The sequence below is a fragment of the Ips typographus genome, linkage group LG16, assembly GCF_016097725.1.
Source record: "Ips typographus isolate SLU linkage group LG16, UJ_Ityp_2.0, whole genome shotgun sequence".
Taxonomy (NCBI): Eukaryota; Metazoa; Arthropoda; class Insecta; order Coleoptera; family Curculionidae; genus Ips; species Ips typographus.
Window position 1 is genome coordinate 7,095,582 of NC_138437.1, and position 21,632 is coordinate 7,117,213.

At 34.8% G+C, this 21,632-nt stretch overlaps 2 protein-coding genes across 8 annotated transcripts; one reads left to right on the plus strand and one right to left on the minus strand.

Moving 5' to 3' along the window:
* The first annotated feature begins 1,312 nt into the window (after nucleotides 1–1,312).
* On the plus strand, nucleotides 1,313–10,040 carry mas (trypsin-like serine protease domain-containing protein masquerade). Its single transcript, XM_081994479.1, has 11 exons — nucleotides 1,313–1,669; nucleotides 2,887–3,164; nucleotides 3,227–3,266; nucleotides 3,317–3,723; nucleotides 4,375–4,708; nucleotides 4,856–5,038; nucleotides 5,092–5,320; nucleotides 5,370–5,647; nucleotides 5,749–5,903; nucleotides 5,959–6,543; nucleotides 8,081–10,040. Exons 1-10 carry the CDS (start codon nucleotides 1,564–1,566, stop codon nucleotides 6,124–6,126), a joined length of 2,178 nt encoding a protein of 725 aa, XP_081850605.1. The 5' UTR covers nucleotides 1,313–1,563; the 3' UTR covers nucleotides 6,127–6,543; nucleotides 8,081–10,040.
* On the minus strand, nucleotides 7,031–21,370 carry p120ctn (adherens junction protein p120). Of its 7 annotated transcripts, XM_081994473.1 has the most exons (16): nucleotides 21,237–21,370; nucleotides 21,052–21,175; nucleotides 19,273–19,341; nucleotides 19,015–19,085; nucleotides 17,327–17,392; nucleotides 17,057–17,098; nucleotides 16,636–16,954; nucleotides 14,663–14,844; nucleotides 14,366–14,608; nucleotides 14,072–14,265; nucleotides 13,394–14,008; nucleotides 12,817–13,340; nucleotides 12,166–12,357; nucleotides 11,953–12,114; nucleotides 11,807–11,893; nucleotides 7,031–8,213 (listed from the first exon to the last, which is right to left on the minus strand). In XM_081994473.1, the coding sequence occupies exons 4-16, from the start codon at nucleotides 19,044–19,046 to the stop codon at nucleotides 8,058–8,060; spliced, it is 2,814 nt and encodes a 937-aa protein (XP_081850599.1). In that variant the 5' UTR covers nucleotides 19,047–19,085; nucleotides 19,273–19,341; nucleotides 21,052–21,175; nucleotides 21,237–21,370; the 3' UTR covers nucleotides 7,031–8,057. The 7 variants fall into 7 exon arrangements, with proteins under 7 accessions (XP_081850599.1, XP_081850598.1, XP_081850600.1 ...); XM_081994472.1 differs by lacking the exons at nucleotides 21,052–21,175; nucleotides 21,237–21,370 and adding an exon at nucleotides 19,473–19,562; XM_081994474.1 differs by lacking the exon at nucleotides 17,327–17,392 and having other exon boundaries at nucleotides 21,052–21,328.
* Between the last annotated feature and the right edge of the window lie 262 nt (nucleotides 21,371–21,632).

Genomic DNA, 21,632 nt, shown 5'->3' on the forward strand with positions numbered 1-21,632 from the left:
TTTTTTTAAATTAGACTGGAAAACTTTTATACAATTTATTGTATGAAGTCATTAAAGAAACAAGTTTCCACCCTTGTAATGAAATGTGTGTAGAAACGCCCCGGAATAGGGGACGGAAACAAAAAGGTAACCATCGAAACTCCTATATCCCAAGCTTCCTTAATGGCCTAAGCCAAATAATATTGCCCAAATTTGCGGTTTACGTATTCAAAAGATTATTTATTAACAGTGGCTCTATAAATCATAGGGATATATTATCTCTTTCATATCTTTTGCTTGCGAATCCAATAAATTTCGTATTATTTAGAGAGAAGTATTCATATGGTAACAATGCCACTAAATATATTACTCGGGGAATAACTTCAGTTTCCAGGATTCTCTGTAGTAACTTACCATTTATATATAGGATGACCTGAACTTCCACATTTGCAAACCAGAGACAGGTCAAGGAATGTTACGTGTACTGGGAAATAAGATTTGGAGTAGCAACACATTTTATGCAGGCAATATTCAAATTTTTTTCTACTTCCCGTTTTTGGAACATTTTTTAAGCAATTATTCTAACATAAATGTTAAAAATCTTTACACACAGACAGGTCAGTAAAAATCTTTCATATACTCTCTTCGAAAAATCAATAATAACAACAGTATGAGAATGAAATGTATTGTTAAATTTAATATACTTTATACTGAAAAACTTAACAAACGCAAAACGAAGTAGTTAATTAAAACACAAATCCTGTTGTTTTTGTGTATAGGTAAGTGGATCATCTGGATGACAAAATTAAATTTTCCAGTGGCTTTTCGGTAAATTTGAAGCCCAGGAATTTTATTATCCATACGCAAAACAGCTATTTTTCCACATCGCTTTTGAAGTTCAAAGGGAAATTGCGTAAATATGTGAGCTGTGCACTTTTCGGTCACATTGAAAGGATTCCAGTACACAATATGTGTGCTGAACCCCATTTCGTAATAAAACGAGGTTTTATTAACAAATACGTTTGTTATTAAATTATTTACATAATTAAATTGACTACAAAAAGTTGTGAACCAGTTTCCGTAAATCTGTAAACAACAGCGTTATGCGGTGTCATGCTGACTAATGTCGAGGATGTTTGAATGAATGTAAGTGATGAATGAAGCGTACAAAGAAAAAGAAATCGAAAAGCCCAGGTATAATAATTGGCTTACTCCTGAGAGATGCCCTAAATAATAATTGGGTGCGAAATTTAAGACTGGTTTCTCAGATGGTACCGTTTAAGCAAAACCGATATATTGAGATCGTATACCCATAGTGGCCTAAGAGCTTTGAACTAACGCGGTCATACCAGAAGACGTACTACCATCGGTATGGTGGGTACCAAACCACACCGATCGCACCAGAAGAACCCAGCAGCAATTAGCAACGGTAAATTTGTGTTAAAGTGATTCTTCGCGCATTCACATTAATGAACTGAAGTGCCTCAGGCCTAGTTACTGTAGCAATGCATAGTTAATATTTCGTGTGTATTTGACAGTGACTGTGTGTGTGACAGAGGTGACTAGGTACCATCTAGTACCATCATGTCCGGGACCGGGACCTACGGGACCTTCCTTTATTTATTCCTCTTAACCCTTATTTGCGGTACCGCTGGACAGGATGACTCCCTAGCTGGCAGTTTCTTGTCAGGTATGTCTCTTTTCGATTCTCCTTTTCTTGTCTCGCACACAGGTATGACTCCTTTTTCTCCTTTTAGCGAAAAACGGTATCCTGCAGTACTGTTATAAACTAAATGTTTACTAATCAAGCTCATACCTCAGGAATTTATAATGTCTCCTTTTCGGTCTCATTTGGATACACATATTGACGATAACTTTTACTTACAATTTAAAACTTGATAATCACACTAGATAAACAAAAATTCAAATTCTCGGTGCAAATTGACAATTGCAAATATTTATTTGTTAACTTATGAACCACTAAACTCTCACTTAAAAATTACACCCTATCTTCATCAAAACAGAAAACTCGTAAAATTTCAACTTCAGTGGCGGCAATATATAATCCATTCGGCCCAAGTAAAGCAATAAAAAAGTCGTATTTCTTTGAGGGCGTTCTAGAAAAACTTCCCCTTTTACAACTCACATGTATAGCAAGAATAAGGGAATTAAAATACTTAGGTGATAACAGCCAAAAGTTTTTTATTGTTTTGGGGTAACATTTGACCAATTTCTAAATCCTGGAAAAATTACTGGTTACAATCTTTCTCAGGATTCTAATGGTTTTTAATGGAAGCACATTAGTGGGTAATTTGCATTCTAATTAAACACGACATTCCTCATAAATTATTTATATTATTTCCGAAGACTTAAAAGAATAACCGTACTTTATCGTTAAAAGTTGAACAAACCTTTTATATTTAACCTATTTGTTTTTCGATTTAATTGAACTCGGAGGCGTAACATAAGACGTTTTAAATACATAAGACGTTTAAAACATTTTTAACTTTTAAATGCATCGACTTTTCCGATTCATTTCTCTGAAACTGAAACGGATTGACCTATTATTTGCTCTGAACTTTCTTTACTTGAAATACAAAATACCCCAGTAATATGTTTGTGTAACTATAAAATTAATAATCCCTTCCTAGTCGATTTTTCATTAATCATTAAAGTATATTTCGCAACTTCATAATTCTCATTTTAAAGCATTTTTAAGAAAATGTACAACAATAATAAGTTTTCCCGCAAGTAACCACTAACAACTTTAAAACTACGTGCATTTAATTAAACTTTGCTGATGACTACATACTTTGCTTAAAAGTGGAGAATATTGGATGTAGTTAGGTCACTGACAAATTATTAAAGTTTCTGTAGCAAAAGTGTTTTCTTATGTATGTGTAATAGGACTTTTGGACACAATCACAACCACTGCAGACTCAAAAGACTGTCCAGGAGTTTGCGTCCATGCATTAGCCTCAATCATATGTTATGACGTCCTTGAAGACATAGCATGTCCATCCTCTTCAATGAAATGTTGCGTTGAGCCTCCAGGGCCTAATGAAACCCTATCAAATTCCAGTAACGTTGAAAGTACCACAGTGTCTACTACTACGAGTACTGAACCTAGTACTACAGTCACTACAACTAGAACCACAACTGTTGCCAGTACTACAACTAGTCAGGTTTGTGTATTAACGATTACAAAAACTGACTTGTTAATTAATTATAACTGATGGTGTTTTAGGCAGTACCAGACAAGTCAAATTCAACGGAAAAAGATGACGGTGAGTAATTTTATAATCAGACTAATAAAGTCTACAGTAACTAATTACAGGTGCTAAAGCATGCGCAGAGAAACGAGGTGTTTGTGTAGCTGAAAGGGTAGCTGACTACTGCGAAGCTATATTGAACACTACCAGTTTATGCAAACCCGGTTTAAAGTGTTGTGTATCTAGTGACGCGTATGGTGATAATCCTCCACCAGAACTAGTGTATCCTAACAAAACCAAATCGAACTTTACCAAAGTAGAGACTAGAACTACACCAAAGAGTACAACGTCTAGTACCACTCAAGGTACCACCCCTCATATGGTGAAACTTAATGCACCAACGACTAGCAGACCCCAAATTTTAAAACAGTGTAGTGGTGATTGTGTTTCGGGACTGTTTGCTTTGTTTTGTGATGCTGTGGATAGCGAGGCCACTTGTCCTAATGATGGTAGCTGCTGCATCAGCAACTCGGTAAGTCAATTTGAACTTAAGAAAAGACTGGATGATTTATATTTTAGCCCAGCCTAAGTTCTTTATTTAGAATTTAAAGTTAGATATAGTATATGTTGCGCAGTTCCTTGAGTTAGGTATTCTCATAGTATATTGCAAAGCTCATTATGGCTATATTTGTTCTCTGAGATGTTAGACGTATATCCTTAACTTGCTCAATCTAGTGAATGAGTTTTTTAACTTAAATTAATTATTAGCTACTAGGAATTTTGATATTATATACAAAAATATCACTAACACAACCTATTTCAATAATTTTATAGATAACAAATGTTTATCAAAAACCCTTAACTAAAATCAGGTTCAAGAAGCAATCGTCCTTTTTTTAATTTTATACTTAATATTCATTTAACAATTTTTTTTATGATAAGGTAACACGGAAAGTTGGAAAGTTTTCACTAGCAATACGGGCTCTATCTAAGCACGCTTGCTTTTAAACTAGGTCTGTTCGTAATAATATAAAGTGCATTTTATAACGGGAACTTCAAGCTAGAAATGCGGGATCCAGTACAAATCACTTAGAAAATTAGTAGGGTGTGAAAGTTTAAGATATGTAAAGTGATTTAGTTAGATTTTAACTTTTAGGCAAAATTATTAAACGTCTAAATTTAGTTCAGCGAAGAAGAAGTGTCCGTCAAACCCCAACCAGTTCGGACAACCACAACCCCAAGGCCCACAACTAGAGATCCAGGTCCAATCTGTCCTGGGTTCTGTCTTCTAAACATTATGGCGGCGTTTTGCGAAAGGCCTTCAGTGTTAATCCCTCACACCTCAAACTGCAAAAGAGGTTCAGTGTGTTGCGACAACACTCGAAATAACAAGCACACCTCAAAACCTAAGCCTCAAAGACCTGTCAATCATGTACCAACCACCACCACCACTGTGGATCCACGTCCAGATTGTCCAGGATCTTGTATTGTTCCAGTTATTAGTTTTACTTGTTTCAGTAAGTATTGGAGGGGTGTCAGTAGTCAGTCATTTGTGGTAATATTCACATAAACACCAATAATGATGATGAATAGTCAAGCAATGTTTTCACTTCCTGAGTATGCAAGAATATCTGATGGAACTTCTGTCTTGACTTACATTTTAGGAAATGCCGAAATGACTGAAATTTTCAAGTGTAGAAAAGCCGGAACAAAGTGCTGCGCCCCCAAATCTCTAATTAAAGAAGCAGCCTTAGGTCAAATTGACGAAATGCACACCAAATACACTACAACCCCCAGTCCAGGAGCTGGACCCCCATTTACTGTGCAACCCGTAACTATGCAAACTAGTAAGTCATATATATGATTTCTGGTTGAATTTGTTACTAAATGTTTGTTTAAGCAACGGAAGTTCAACCTATGATTACGACACCAAGAAACCAAGTCTACAGCAAGTACGTATGTGGAGTTAAAGGTACTTCAAGAATGGGAAGGGTTGTAGGAGGTGAAGATGGAGAACAAGGAGAGTGGTGCTGGCAAGTAGCGCTCATCAACAGCCTTAACCAATACCTGTGCGGTGCCGCTCTTATTGGTACCCAATGGGTTCTCACAGCAGCTCATTGTGTCACTAAGTAAGTGTCTGACTCACCGCAAACTTAACTAAAACACTTTTTGGCGCAGTATCGTGCGGTCAGGGGATGCAATCTACGTGAGAGTGGGGGATCACGACCTAACAAAGAAGTATGGAAGTCCTGGGGCTCAAACTCTTAGAGTAGCCACTACGTATATTCACCACAACCACAACAGTCAGACTTTGGATAACGATATAGCTTTGCTTAAGTTACATGGACAAGCTGAACTTAAAGAGGGGGTGTGTTTGGTTTGTTTGCCAGCTAGGGGAGTTAAACATGATGCTGGGAAAAGATGCACTGTGACTGGGTATGGATATATGGGAGAAGGTATGTTTAATCATTGATTTTCACTATTATTTTATTCCTGGCTAGTGCTTAACATATATGTTCGTTAATTTAAAAAAACATCACATCTTTCTGGTTTTCAGCTGGTCCAATCCCATTAAGAGTCCGAGAAGCTGAATTGCCCATAGTCAGCGACGCAGAGTGCATCAGAAAAGTGAACGCAGTAACTGAAAAAATATTTATCTTGCCTGCTAGTAGTTTCTGCGCTGGTGGAGAAGAAGGCAATGACGCTTGTCAGGTACGATACTTAAATTGACCTACATGGATTTTGTGAGGAATTATTCACATTGCAGGGTGATGGAGGAGGACCTTTGGTTTGTCAAGATGACGGTTTTTACGAACTAGCTGGTCTAGTTTCTTGGGGATTTGGATGCGGGAGAGTTGACGTTCCAGGAGTTTACGTGAAAGTTTCCTCGTTTATTGGTTGGATCAATCAAATCATCAGTGTCAATAATTTATAGATCTATTTGTGTTGTTGAACTATTTTGTTATGTTAGAGATAGTGTGGTCTTAAGTGTGTACATACGCCAAATGGGGCTTGAACAATATTAAGTCCCTTCTGGCAGCTTGCACTACCATATTACATATTCACAGGTACAAACTTATGATTATTGTTGGAATGACCCTAGCAGAGATTACCTTATAATGCCTAGTTGTGTCTTCATATATCGTATCGAGATATTTACTAGGTTTGGGTAACTTAACGGAATTTGTCTCGCAAAAACGTAGGCTGGGGAATATTTAGATACATAAGGTTATCGCGACTAATCTATGGATAAATACTTATATCAATAAAGTTCCCGTTTTCGTAAATAAGATAATTCACTCAGCTGTAGCTATTTCAGTTAAGAAGTGCCACGAAAAAGCTGTGGTTACAAGTAAGTACGATTTCAAATAATTTCTGTCTAACTCTATGAAAATTCAGACCAAGAGACAAATATTCGTGTAGATGACAGGATTTTACGTTACGTGATTCGAAACAAATGTAAATAATCAGGAATTAGTCTTATAGGATTATTTTGCGTTGGGAGTAATAGAATCACGTATTTTTGCACTATATTGTTTTAGTTAAACGTCGTTACCAAATATGGGGGGTGCGAAACGTGGAACAAGGACTTTTAGTATTAAGCCGAGTATTTTGTATTTCAAATTTAATTCGTTGAGCTTGTGTTTAACAAATTCCATTACGGAGGCTTATTGTCCGTATTGCTCAATTTATATTTTAGTTGTCACAACAGGGAAAACAAACTGTTGTAATTATCATAGGTATATTTTTTATTATAAACAATATTAAAATTGACTATGGTAATGCCGGATAGATAAAATGTTTCCAAGATATGAAGTTCGTATAATAAAAGAAAATCGTCAAATAGGAATAATATATAATTTAAAGAAAGAAAAACGATGTTTCTGTTATAATACCTAGGGTCTATATGATTATTTATATAATTTAAGAGTATAATAAATTCTTTCTCCTTTTAATATGTAACATATTGGGTGTTTGACAAAACCCTTGATAGATTTTAAGGAATAATTCAAGCAGGAATATTAACAGTCATTACATTATTTTCGAGAATATTTCGACACCTAGTGATTAAACACTTAGTAAGGTTTAATAATTAAACCGTGGATTAATTGATTATTACTTAATGCTAGTTTTAATGAACGCAAAAGTACATCCTACACAAGCACAAAATATTTATTTAAAACTAATAAATATTTTGCGTCAGTTAAAGTACTGCAAATAAAAAAAAATGCCACTCGAATTATTCCTCCAACAATCTTAACAAGAGATTCCCCAAGCACCATGTACAGGAATGTCCCAAATTCGAGAGCAACCTAAACTGCGTCAAACATCAAAATTGCCGTATTAACGGACAATACTACACTTGGGTTAATCCCCTCAAATTTCAGGTGTCTCTCCTACTTGGGACGTAAAATAATTAAATTAAAAGTTGCCATAAAAAAATACTCACTACCAATATTATTTACAGGCAAATGTCTTACTTGAAGCTTAATCACAGTAAACCATAAACTTATCAGTACATATTTAATATGAATCAGTGCATTAAACATCTCTCTATATTCTTCAAGTCTGACCTAAACATCGCCGTTTAGGAAAACTACAAAACAATTGCACGCAACCAAGGAACACAACTAAAATTATTGCCGGTTGCACAAACTCTAAGCTTAGCGTTGCTTTGACTGTGACTTGTATCTCTGTTATATATATTTATGGTGTCACAGTCAAAACACTGAGTACCTTCAAAAGCAAGTGCAAACGGTGATTGAAACAAATATATTTATATATAGCACAATAGTCATACTTAAATATCCTTATGTAATTCAGACCTTACTTTCAATAAAATATTGAGGCTCTTGTACATTTACTCTACACCCATGAATCTTTTCCAGGAGGCACACTCAATGGCGGAGCCTGGCTCGGTCGCGTCTGCGCGTCTCCCAACTGACTCAAACTGGCATTACCTAGGCTAGGTTGCCTGTTGCGCTTTTTCTCCATGTTTACTTGAGCGTACAGCGGCTCCGGCTAAAACATTGATATTACAATTAACACACATAAATAAAATAAACTCTAAAACTAATAATCACAATTTCTACTTTTCAGGTATCATTCTGCTTGTTAAATGTAAACAGGAATTACAGGATAGGAAGAGAAAACCTTTTGAAAAAAAAAAGGAGTACCACGAAAAAAAAGAACATTCCGATATTTTTGAAAGGACAAACAAGGGAGAAATCAAATGGTAGATTTGCATAGCCCATGCACAACTAAACAGAAATACTTAAACATTTTTGTCTTCCTACCCTGACCTAAGCTATGTCAGAAGCTGGCCAGGGCCTTAGATTTTCAGGGCTCCGCAAACCAAAGGCGCTGGGCAGCTCCCGGAGCCTAAGAGCCCATTTACATTAAACACTTCAGATATCGGACTACAGTGCCAGCACGAACAAACTCATGCAGATAACATACACAATACTAGTTAGTGCATTCGAATAAGTACAAAACAATAATAATCTAAGGCCCTTTGAACGTTTTTTCTAATCGTGCCGGCACGTAAGTCGGCTCAGAAGTGGCACTGTAAATGCAGCCTTACCTGATGAGCCGCCCTGAGCCTTGGCTATTCGCTGTCTCTCATGTCTGCTTGAAGATCCATCACATTCGCGGGATTCCCGAATGTTGCAAGGACGTAAGAGGAATTTATAGGATTTTGGAAGATTTTTCAATATGTTGGGCAACAACTAAACCCAACGTCAAGCTGTGATCACACTAAATACATAAGAAAATCGATGCTTTAGAGTCACTTTCACATAAAACTGACAATGATATTCTTACAAAGAGTGACCGTGAGTTAAAATAGGAGTGGTTAAGAAACCACACAGTAAATATGTAGAATTAGGCCATATACTGTAATTACTGAATATTTGATAGAAACACGCTATGTTAAAACTCAAGTTACCAAAGAATTTTTCATATTCAAATCTATATTCCGAGTTACCTTGGCCAAACTAAATAAAAAATGTAACATCTTGAAAACATTGTATACTATAATGACTCTAAAGCACCGAATACCTGAACACCTTTTAGAAAATGGTTTACAGTGTTAAAAAGTTCAGTTGCAGCCTGTAAAAATGTATGTACAACACTTAGAAATATGCCATAAATAATACAATTATTACCCAGTGTCCGAGGTTAAGGAAGTGGAAAGCAAAAAGATCAACAGTTTTTCACATGGGAAATTAATACTGGGGTCGCTTACATTTATTCGTATTAACACCAATAAAGACACTGCGGAATGCTCTTTGCCTTAATATGTACTAATTTATGAAGTAGCAGTAAATAATGAGAGAACACTTGAAAACAGGATTTCCAGCTGTGAAACCCAAAACAAAAATTTGAAAAAGTGCATTAATAAATAAAATACAACTCCTTAACACCAAGTGGCAATACCACATGGGAAGATACAATGTCTATACACATATTACAACAAAATACGTATAAATAATCAGGTATATTTATTATTCGCTTAAATTTATTTAAACTTATCAAATAACGTCCTAGGTTAACCATATGTTCTATGAAAGGAGCAACATTAACGTGTTTTTAGCTTTGGTTAGTGATCTATTAGCACCCTAACAATACAATAAGGAATACGTTAACTTGGTATGAAAACTACAACAATGTTATCATTGCCACCGTTCCACCTTTCTTGGTTACAGTGATGTCTATTACATTTTATGAATATAGTTTTTCATTAATATTATATGCGTATTTAAGTTTCTATGTGAAGTTACAAATCTACTTACAAATGAGGCAGTTGTTTTACTTATATAGGCCAAGTATAAAATCTTCTAAAATTAACCACTTCTCTTTTAGTGCTCTATATTCCACCTTAACCATCTCTAACAGTTTAAGCTTATTTATTATACAGGAATAACAGATAGACTTGTGTATGTTTAGTAGTAATGGACATTTTAAATCTTTCTTTCCTTGTCCAGTATACTATTTTTAAGATACTGAAGAAGAGTATACTTCTGCCTGCCAATAAAACCATATGAGTGCTTCTAAAAAGTTACAGCATTTAAAGATTTTAAAGTGCCCCGTAAAATACTATTAAAACCATTACCCAGATAATGTAACAGTTTTATGTCAGCTTTAACAAGCATTTATTCGAAGAGCGTCTTGAGATTATAGGCTCTTAAACCGGTATTAAAAATTGGCACTGCAGACGTTATTAAGGGTTTTGATACGGACTTACATTACTTCTAAAGGCTCTTTTTGAAAGTAACATATTTACTACTCTGAAAGCGCCTTGGCGTAGTGTTGCAAAAACCCGGAGTCGATTAAAATGCAGATTAAAAGCCAACAAGGTTCGAAATGGGGCAATAAAACTGCCAGAATTTTACCTGAAGGTTCCGCACAGTTTTAGAGAGCAAACTTGTCAAAAATTAATTGGTAGAAAGTTATGTACTTTGCACCAAGATTCAGCGTTATCTGTAAAAGAACAGTTAAGACACTTTATTCTCCTTTAAGATTTACTTTTTTATGAGCAAAACGTTGGCTTTAATTAGTCCAAAAAAGTTACACAAATGTTGTAACCTTGTAAATAAATGTTAAAGATACTATACACCACGTACACATCGTGTAAACTTTCATCAGATTCTTCGATCGGATTGAAATGACTTTGATTCAATCCGATCCAGTAATTCACATTCCTGATCTAATTGCAACTGATTAAAGAAAGAACAAGATAGTCATATTTAACAGGTACTTATAGAGTATTGTTTTAATTTGTTTGAAATATTATTTTAAATAATATTGTTGAGTAAATTCTTGTGTTGCCTAGTAAGAACATTTATTAGCTGCGTAAACCGGAAACACTACGTTATTATAAGTAAACAAAATTACAAATTATTGAAGATTTTATTGTAAATAATACTTTCCTGGAATGTATCATAAAACGTCATGTATTAAAAAAAAGTATTAAAAAATCACTTGAAGAATTCAACCACAATTTAGCTTTGGACAAAAGCTGGAATAGCAAAATGTTAATAATTATTAAAACTAAAATACCTAAAATGTACCAGCAAAATACGTCACATGACAACCCTACAAACAACACACCTATCCCACCACCTGATGTATTCAAAATTCTTTTCAACAGTGTTAGTTAACCCTGTATATAAATAAGAAAAAAACTGAACTACTACTACTGATCTATGCTTCATATCTAGTGATGTGTGTTATTTAGAAATTGTGGAATATAGAGTTGTTATGAAAAAAGGTGACTAAACCAAGGCTAAAAATCTCAACACTACGGTTATTTAATATATAAAAAAACTTGGAATGGAACGAAAGTCCTTATAACTTATACCCTTCGATACGGAAATGTAGTAGTTTCTACAGTTTCTTTATTTATATTACGTTACGGTTAGCTACATATATGTATGGTAAGTATGTCATATTTTAATAATACTAGGCATTGAGCAAGTCTATGCTTTCGAGTCAAATTCACTTTTAAGCAGTCTCTTGCGAGAAATTGACAAAGACGGTTGAATCGTAATAGAGGAGAGGAATTGGTTATGAGTGAGACAAGAGTTAAAAAGGATTTCTTCTTAATGACTTACTGGAGGTGGATTTGAACCGGAGGGGTAAGGCCGTCCCATCATCGGTGCGTTTTCTGGATACGCCATATCTGCCATCGGCACATCATCCTGAAAATAACCAATCTAAAAACGTAACAAACCCACTAAAAACAAAAACAAGCACTGACCCTAAAAGCGGGACCTCTAGGACCTGGCACTGATCGCTTCATAGTACGATCTTCATACCTAGTTCCACTTTGAGAAGCCATCGGTCGATTGAGAGTACTATTAGCATTATTCGGGGAATTCGGACCCGCGTTTCTAGCTGCCACAGTTTTGGTCACAAAGTCCTAACACACGATTAGAAACACCTTTAACTTCAAACTCAACAAAATACTTACTTGCTCTTTCCAGCCGTGTTTCTTATACACGTCTCTAAGATCCTGATGTTGCCACATTGTGAAAAGTACTTGTCCAGCAAATTTTAGTACCCTAGGAGTGTATTTTTGTCGTTGCCTCGTTATGGTCATCAGTCTTTCTACTCCACCTGCTTCCAGTAGTGATCGGGAGAATTCAGCGTTCTTCTTAATGACCTGTTGAGTATAAGATACTTACTGTCACAAGTTTATGTGATTATTTATGTTTATTATGGATAATTCTGACTTAACGGCAGTGCAGGAGTATTCAACAAAAAACCATAATCTGTTACTTCAGACTAGATATAACTTTACCTTTCTGCAACAAAACGTCGAGTATTCGTGTAAGATGATCTACAATTCGTTTCCACAGAGGTGAGATTCACACAAAAAATTAAATTAAGAAAATGGCTGAAGCTTTATTTAGTTGAAACGGCGTTTTATAGAGTTGGGGAATTTTTTGATAGTTTTAAGACTATTTCTTTAGAGCAAGTTCGAATTACTATACCATTGTACCTTTATTTGTAGTCGTTAGTTTCGAGACTTTTATCATGTATTCTCTTTGTCTTTGTTACTAAATGTTATAATTAACTTTTAATAATAAATTGACTGTAATAAAAACAAACAAAAACTCACCTCATTGAGAGTGGCTAACACAGCAGCAATAGTATCATCTGAAGTTCCCTGGTCATGCTGCTGATTACCGGATGGTAATTTCTGGACAAGATCACGCATAGCATATTTCCCTATCAGTTCCTTGTTACGTTGGTCTATAGCCAGGTTCCTAAGTGCAGTGGCAACAGCACAAACCACCCTATCCACTTCCATTCGGAGCAGCTCGACCAAAATGGGTAGGCCTTTCTCTTTTCGGACAGCAGCCCTAATTTCTATGCTGGGTTGCCAATAACAAGCTGCCAAGTTTTGTAGAGCCCCGGCAGCAGCCTCCAAAGTTTCCGGGTTCGAACAGCTTTGAAGAAGAGCCAAGTATGACTGGACTACTTCAGGCTGCCATAGGAGCTCCATTCCTTTAACCGGATCGCCTCTGGACGCCGCAGTAGAGACGCCTGTCGAGTTTGAGGAAGAAAAATGGCTGTCTTTGCTTTCAGAGGAGTTGCTTTCTTTTTTCTTTTTGCTGCCCCCAAAACAACCTAAGTTTTCTCCTGTAAAGGGTCTTACTTTTACAACGCAAACTAACAACTAGTAAACTACGAACCTTTAGAATTACTTGCAGCAACTCTGCTTTGTGTGGGCAGTGGATTTTTATCATAGTTAGGGTCTTCAACTTCCTGACACCGATACGATAAGTTCCTCAGTATACAAACGCAATTCTCAACAATTTTATTGCCTATATTGGACTTTTCTATGGCACAGCGAACAACGAACAGCAGGGAATCCACTAAGCCTTCACACTCTCTGAGTTTCTTCCTGGCATATTCACCGGCAGAGCTAACATTTCTCAAAACTCCAGAAGCGTTCCGAAATACTGTAGACCAACATGTTTCACCGTGATTTCCTTGAGGATCCCATCCGGAATGTGGGATTATTATGTAAGTGACTATAGTGGCCACTCCATCGTCTATAATGCTTTTTTTGAGATCTTCACATGACGACAAGTTCCAAATAACCCCAGTTACAAGTTCTTTAATCTCAGCTTCACTGGACTTTCTTAGAAGCGTTATAAGAGCCGGTATACCACCAGCATTTTTAATTGCACGTTTATTCTCGTCATTTTGACGACCGAAAGATAAATTTCTTAGAGCGCCACATGCGTTCCTGTATACTTCAACACTTTCATGATTTAGCAATTTCACTAATGGAGGGATGCCACCTAAAATTGCAATATAGTTTTGTTAGTTTAAAACATTCGGAACTGTTAAAAATGACCCCCTACCTAAGGCCCTAGTCTTTTGTTTGTTGGGGTCATGCATGTAACATAAATGCTGTAAATAAGCTGCTGCATTCGCCTTAATCACATTATTAGGATTGTTAAGAAACCCTATAACTTCTGGCAAATTGGGGTCTCGCCAACGCATGCCTCGTGCATCCTCATCTCCCACTACACTACCTGGTGATGAAATGTGTACCCTATGACAAAATTATTTATCTAGATGACTTCAACATGATGATTAGGGAAAAGAGTTGGCGATTTCTTAACAGAAACAGCCCAATCTTAATAAAAACTCACCTATCATGGGGTAACCCCACATTGTGACCATGCAGAGACATTTTACTAATATGTTTCTGGAGGTCTTCTTCTTCAAACATCCTCATGCTTGGTGCTACAGCAACTGGACCATTTAAACTATCTACATAGGGTCGGGACAAAGGTGCCGTGCCATAAGGTGAAGGGGACACGTATCCGTATACAACTGCTGAGTCATCTTGATACGGATCTATACCTATTGGACCTCCAGGTGATGGGGTTACCCTAAATAAGGAAAACATGTATTCCTTGTCTCATCAATTATTTACATCCCCAAACCTATAATGTTCAGGTAGTTCATCGTAACCACCTCCTAAATAGGCGGCGTTAGGTTGGGTGGACATGGGCAGGGGCGAGGGATCTGCACTGTGCTCACTTGGACTTGGAGGAGTTGGGGGTCGGTCAGTCCCTGCCGGGTATCCCATATAGGCTCCATATGGATTGGGGTAATGTTCAAAATCCTGATTTGCAAAGTTAATGATCAAAATTATGCATATTTATTTTGTTTGTACTGTAAGTTTAATTGTCTCAATCAAATAAATAGCGGCCACACCATATAATAATTCGACATCATTAATTGTAGCAATAATCCCCAGATAAGGATATTCTGATTGCAAAGCACATAAAGCTATGATTCAAATTAATATATTCGTAATAAATGTTATATGCTTGCGCAAAAGCTGACGCATTCAAAAGTGTATTATTACTGAAATTTAAGCATACCTAGAAAAATTTCAAACAATGTAACTTTTGAAAGTGACCCCAGTCGCAATAAAAATACAATAGATTATAGGTTTTGACGCGTTCCAAGTGTATTAAAGTTTTCAGCAAAAAAAATAACACTCTTTCTTAAGAACTTGGCAACTCATTTTGCTATATATGTAGGCAACTGCATATTTATTTCCTACTTAGAATGTCGGATTTTGTTTGAGATTTACGAGCCCCTTATAAGCCTAATTAATTCCGCATAAAATAAATCTCTAGAGTTTTCTTCTATAGTTGCAGAGTTAATATCAAAACGTCCAAGTATGACACACTTAATTTTTAAATCTTAAATGGAAGTGGATTTAATGTTAAGATAATACAAAATGCATGAGGAGAAAAAGTTTTAGTTGAATTGTCAGTAGTCACCGAATAAATTTTAAAATAAATAATGAAGTAGAATTTTGGGTTTATGCGTTATCACGGATGATATTAATCAAGATAAGATCAAATTTAAATGACATGAGTAACAGTCTGACTAAAACACGTTTTTTGCAACATTGGTTATTTATCAACATTTCGATTTTGTTAAGTCTAGTTTTCAAATAAAAATTTTGCACTAAACAGAGGAAACTGTACCAAAAAAAAATTTACTTTTTAATACTGAACATTCAAACGAAAAGAGATTAAAATTGTTCTATTTGGTTCATCCTACATGCATAGAACATTTTGTTCATGTGACTGTAATAAAAAAGTTTATCCTTTCAGCTTATAAGGCAACTTGAGCAGAACATAATGAGGAATGTTGACAGGGTAATTTCGAAGTTGGAAAACTCATTTCAACGACAAATAAGGGTTCAAAAATAATCTTACATACATGCCCTTTACAATGATCCATATGTGTTAAACCTATAAAAACTTGTTCTGTTCAATTTGACAGTTTGGTTTAAATGCAAACTCAAATATGAGATACATAAAATGCAACACACAATAAAGATTTTTAATTGCAAAAGGGATTCATGCTTTCAGGGATCATAAAAAATTTTAATTGAGGCGCCAGTAACAGTTTGCAGTACTCTTTAAATCAAATCAAAACAAAAAAAGATTTTCTGTCAGATAATAATATACCTAAAGCAAATGTATTACTGACATCAAAACAAGCAGGTAAACCTAATCCTTTCAGCTACCACATGAAATGCTCAGAACTAATACAATTTAACAAACTATGACGGAATACAATTTAGCGTTTTAATTGGGGACTACATCAAATTAATTTCTGCGTTCTGATGTTAACGACATAAAGCATAATTTGCTTTGGTTTATTACTGGAGTTATGGCTCTATACAGATAATATCTTTATAGAAGCATTTCTAAAAAGCTACCAAATTAAATCCAGACGGTCGAATGGAGCATTATTTATGACCATATTTCCACTAAAGTGACCTTTAACATTACACAAGTTTTATTTCCCAAATTTACTTTTTAATTTACCCACTTATATCTACTAAATCTGAGAGATAGTAATAAGTTTAGTTCTAATTTGAGCTTACCTGATAATGTGGATGTTGATGGTATTGAGAATACATGTGGTGAGACGGTTGTTCGATATAATCAGCGTAATGCGAACTATGAGGATAAGACCCAAGTGGTACAGATATATAATCCCCTGTAGATTGCTCCCCGATCTGCTGAACTTCCCGGACCACTTTAGTAACTGTAGTGACTTGTTGGGTAGTCTGCTGCTTCTGGCCTCTTACTAAGGGTTCGTCACTATGCACGGACATGTGACTAGAGTTTGGGGAATGTTCCGAATGACCATTACTATGAGAATGGTATGTAGCGTCGTTTAATGTCGACACATCAGGACCCCTAGTCACAACATTTTAATTAATAAATCATCTCTCAATCCTTCATTAATATTATGACATTTCATTGCGGTAAAACCACACATGCAAAACAATGACCACTTACTTATAGTGCTGCATGTCGGGACCCTGTTCTTGGAAGACCCTCCTAAAAAAACACAGAATAAATACACGAAATACTTACATATTTCCTGTTAATCTCTATAATTATTTTCAATAATTAAAAAACTGTTTTTATGTTACGTCAAAGTCCAATTGAATAGAAAATGTTTACAATGTCAAAACTGCTATAGATCCAACACCAAAAAAATACAAAGAAATTACTGAAGCATGCACAATATGTTAGAAAATGATTACACACCAAAAACTACTATACCTTTGTGTTATTTCAGTGTGAGTAATGCTTCTTTCTTGCCTCTGTTCCACTCTCCTGTTAACCAAGCTGCCAATGCCCAAAGCACAAGTATTTTAACCAAGCGGAAAATTCAAAAATCAAATTTTTAGTATCATTCATTCACCTTGCCAATAGCAGTGGCATTCAAAAAGTATCTAAGCTAAATAAAACAACTAACCCCAAAATGAAACCTCAAATTTCATTGAAACCTATGTTAACCAAGATTTAATTAGAGGAAAATTGATTGACGTAGCCTGCTTTTATATTATCTGGAGCGCTTGAACTTTAGAGGGTTTGACATTTATGGCCATAATTGATATAAAAATTCCACCATGATATTAGTGAGAATGATAAGGCTTTCAAATCATGTGTTTTTAAACTTGGGTAAAGTTTTAATTGGAAAAGATTTAAATTGTCCCCTGAATTCCTCCTCCTAGTAATGGTCTTCTGGTGAAAATTGAAGGATAGTCCTATTGTCGCTTTTGCAATTAAACTTTAAATCCATTCTTTGCATAAATTTCCAACTAAAACAATCCCCGAAATATTGAATAACTTATTCCAACTTACTCTTAAAAGTTAAATTTAAAACGGATGTCAAGAAAGTTAATTTGCTTCATTGTTCAATTATATCGGAGCTCAATTTCGGAGGAGTAAAATAAAAACGATAGTTTCAGAGGCGAAATTGATTCAGTTTGAAATAATTTAAATTCCTTGGAAAATAAATCCACTTCCAATAAAACAAAAAGTCAGTTGCATCTGGTTCAATAACGAAACGAGAAAAAAAGGATAATTCTGCACTGTCCTATCGTCTAAGTCTAAGGGATTCATTTATTAAAATTCTTAAAATCAAAAATTTAAGGGAAAAAGACTCAGTCAAGACAGATTAGTTGTAATTCATTTCTACTTCTACGTCAAACTTTGAGGAAAAAATCACCGTTTTAATATCACACACTCTCAATTCAAATAAAAAATATATACAATTTCAAAAAATTAGACATAAAAGGAAATAAATTGCAATTACACCACAAATAATTAACTTAAAGTTCGTTTTCAGTGAATTCCACTTACTGGTTGTGTAGCTGTCTAGGGACTTTAAAACTTACCAAATAGAAGGGTTTATAGAAAACTGACCTATATTCAATACCTTTATAATTAAGGCTAATGAAGTAACTGTGAAAATTCGAACCAAATAAGTTTCTACTATAAGCTATAGTACTTCCCCCCCCTGCTACCCCCTTCACATATTTGGAAGCTTTGACTACATTACCTTCTTGATAAACTATGTCGTGATACTTTGAAATTTAGCCGCATTTTGGAAATTCATATTAAAGTTTCATCTAAGATGCGGTTGACTTACCAACTTTAGAAGTTTGGATTATGTTCTAATTTCTTCAACTATAAAGAGGAAGTCAGTGATTCTCCAAAGGATGGGGTAACTTTTAAAGAAATTTGCGAGTTAGAGCATTCACTTTTGTTGTGGATGTTGCTTTATTTCGTTTTTGACCGCCTACCAATAAAACAGCATAGCAACCTTAACATCAATGTAACAGCAAAATTAAATTATTTGATAATGAATTACAGACATATAAACCAGCATTATTAGTACCTTTTAATAAAGTTAATCAATGATTTTCCCCTCAATGTACTAAGTTAGGAACACAGTTACTTACATACATGAATCCAAAAGTTGACTAGCAGACATTTTGTAGAGGTTTTGTTTGTGTGTTAATGTAATATTGTCCTGTGACAACATGCAAAATGATTAGTGAATGTTAACAACATGAATCCAATAAAATTATGTTCCTTCAATGATTCATTAATCATCATAATTGAAAAACATAACTTTATTGACAATGAATGACCCATAGCCATAATGCACATAAAGCTAACAAATAAAATATTGATGTCAATATAAAAAAAGCACTTACAAGTTAAAATACGTCAGTCTGTGGAGAGGGGACGATGTTTAACAGTTCGCCACTTTCGTTGAAGAATTTCTGAAAAAAACAATGGCAATTATCATCTAGTAACAAAATATGCACCTCTTTTATATGAAAGTTCAATTGTTTAATTGCCTTTAATGAGACTGGTTGATATAATAACTGATGTCAGCTGAATGTTTTCCTACCTTAGTCAGACACAAAAGAATAACGCCTGTTAGTCAGAATTAATCAAACTGTTTCGCACTTTTATATGCAAGATGGGACATTTTTCCCTACCTACAATTTAAAATGGTTGTTACAATATGAGACTCTCTGCTATCAAAACGAATTACTTCACAATTCCAGTTACTGATAAAGAAGGGAACCCACACTTCAACCATTGTTGATTTTTCCAGTTTACTTAGACTAAGATTATTAATAGAATATCATATTATGATGTCAATAATCGATTTAAAGCCAGATGCAACAAGATGAGAACTAAAAAAGTATGTAGTATGTAGTTCAGTGGGTGAAACTTTTTACAAATGTGTTAATTTTGGCTTTGTTTATGCTAAAACCAACAGAGTTTTAGTTTAACTGGACTGATAAATAAGTATTACTCAGTTTTGGCTCCTTGAGATATTAAAAGCTACTAATGAGTAATGACTAGTCTCAAGTTAAACATAAATTGTTAAACCAGTTAGACTTATAATATAGATAGATAGATAAGATAATTTTTTGAACTGGAAACTTATAAGTTAGTAAAATTATACTTTTTTGACAGCCTATATAGGATGGTCCACTAAAGACTTACTGAAAACCCTACTGAAAGGGATAAATCTGAAAATATTTGTAATTAAGTGAAAGCTGATTTATTTTATTTATTGAACACAAATATTTATAGGATGGCAATAATTTCAGTTATACTGGAAAGGGAGAAATTTGTTCTCCTATTGAATTGACCTAAAGAAAAATCCTGTTAATAAACAGTAATTTGCCTTATATGTACAATACCTACAAATACATCACAGTCAAGAAAGAAAAATGTACAATTTTTAGTGGAAAATATACTGTACAACTGGCTGCTTGCTGGGTACTCCTCTAGAGATTCTGGGTCAACCTAATTAGTCCTGCAAAAATGAAAGCTGTATTCAAAAGCATTTTAATACAAACTTAAGGCAAACTTGGAAAAAAAGTACTTACTTTACAACCCAGTACAATAAAAAAAATCCCTGACTTAAATATTCTCTTTTTTTTTATCTCTAATACAAAACAGGCTGTAGTTACTAACACTGACTAATATATCAAAAACCTACCAACTACCAATTAAGTATGACATATTTATTTCTGATTTGAGATTTTGCATTTTAAAACAGTTTCTTAACATAGTCCTGAATACAATAAAATACAATTTAAATGCAGATTGTACATTAGGCAAACAAGCTTGAGGCAAGAATTTTAAGTGAGAGAAACATACCTCAAGATGACCTGTTTTCATTGGTGTCAACAAATTTAAGAGTTCAGACAGAAAAAGGATAAAAAAGCTAATTTTTGCAAAAACACAGGATGTTTATTTCTTGGCTATTTAAAGACCTGAAGACTGCGGGGCGGGGCTAAATCTGTTTACATCCTAACATTCTACAGATAGGTACCTATATAGAGGAGATTATCAAGACAGAATGATTAAAGGATTTCCTTAAGTCTACCCTTTAGAAGTGTGTTTAAATTATGCTACTACTACGGAAATTCTAAGCAAACATAAAATAAATAAATACAAATACAAACCTATCATGTTTTTAATTGGGGCCTTGGAAGGTCAGGCAAAACTCTGAGCAGGTAATGGAGACTACGTCACCAGTGAAAACTGCCACTAAATATTAAAACACGTGCCGGCACTGCATTTCTCTGACTTAAAAAACGTGAGAAACGTTATAAAATGTACGTTTACGTATTGTTTTGCTAATTTTTACTTCGAGTTCTAATTATATTTTCGAGGAATACACAACTCGGCTCGGTAGACATTCGCTTTAGCTCCCACTCCCTTCGCCAAGTGCATCCTGGGTAATACTACGATATCGAGTTGACATATTCAATTTTGATTGATTCCTTTTTCCGGTTTGGATATTGCTCAGACTGTACTTTTAAATTATTAAAAGACTCTTTTTTGCACCTAAACTGTACTGTTAATATGCAATTGAATTCAAAAAAGGTGTATAATCGCATAAAAACCTTACGCCAAATTTAAATTACGCGCCATGAAAGTGACAAACAGTTGACAGGACTTCTAACTTTAAAATTGATTTTAAAAATGTATTACCTGGAATTTATTATTATTATTCACAACAATTACCTCTTTACGCTGCTTA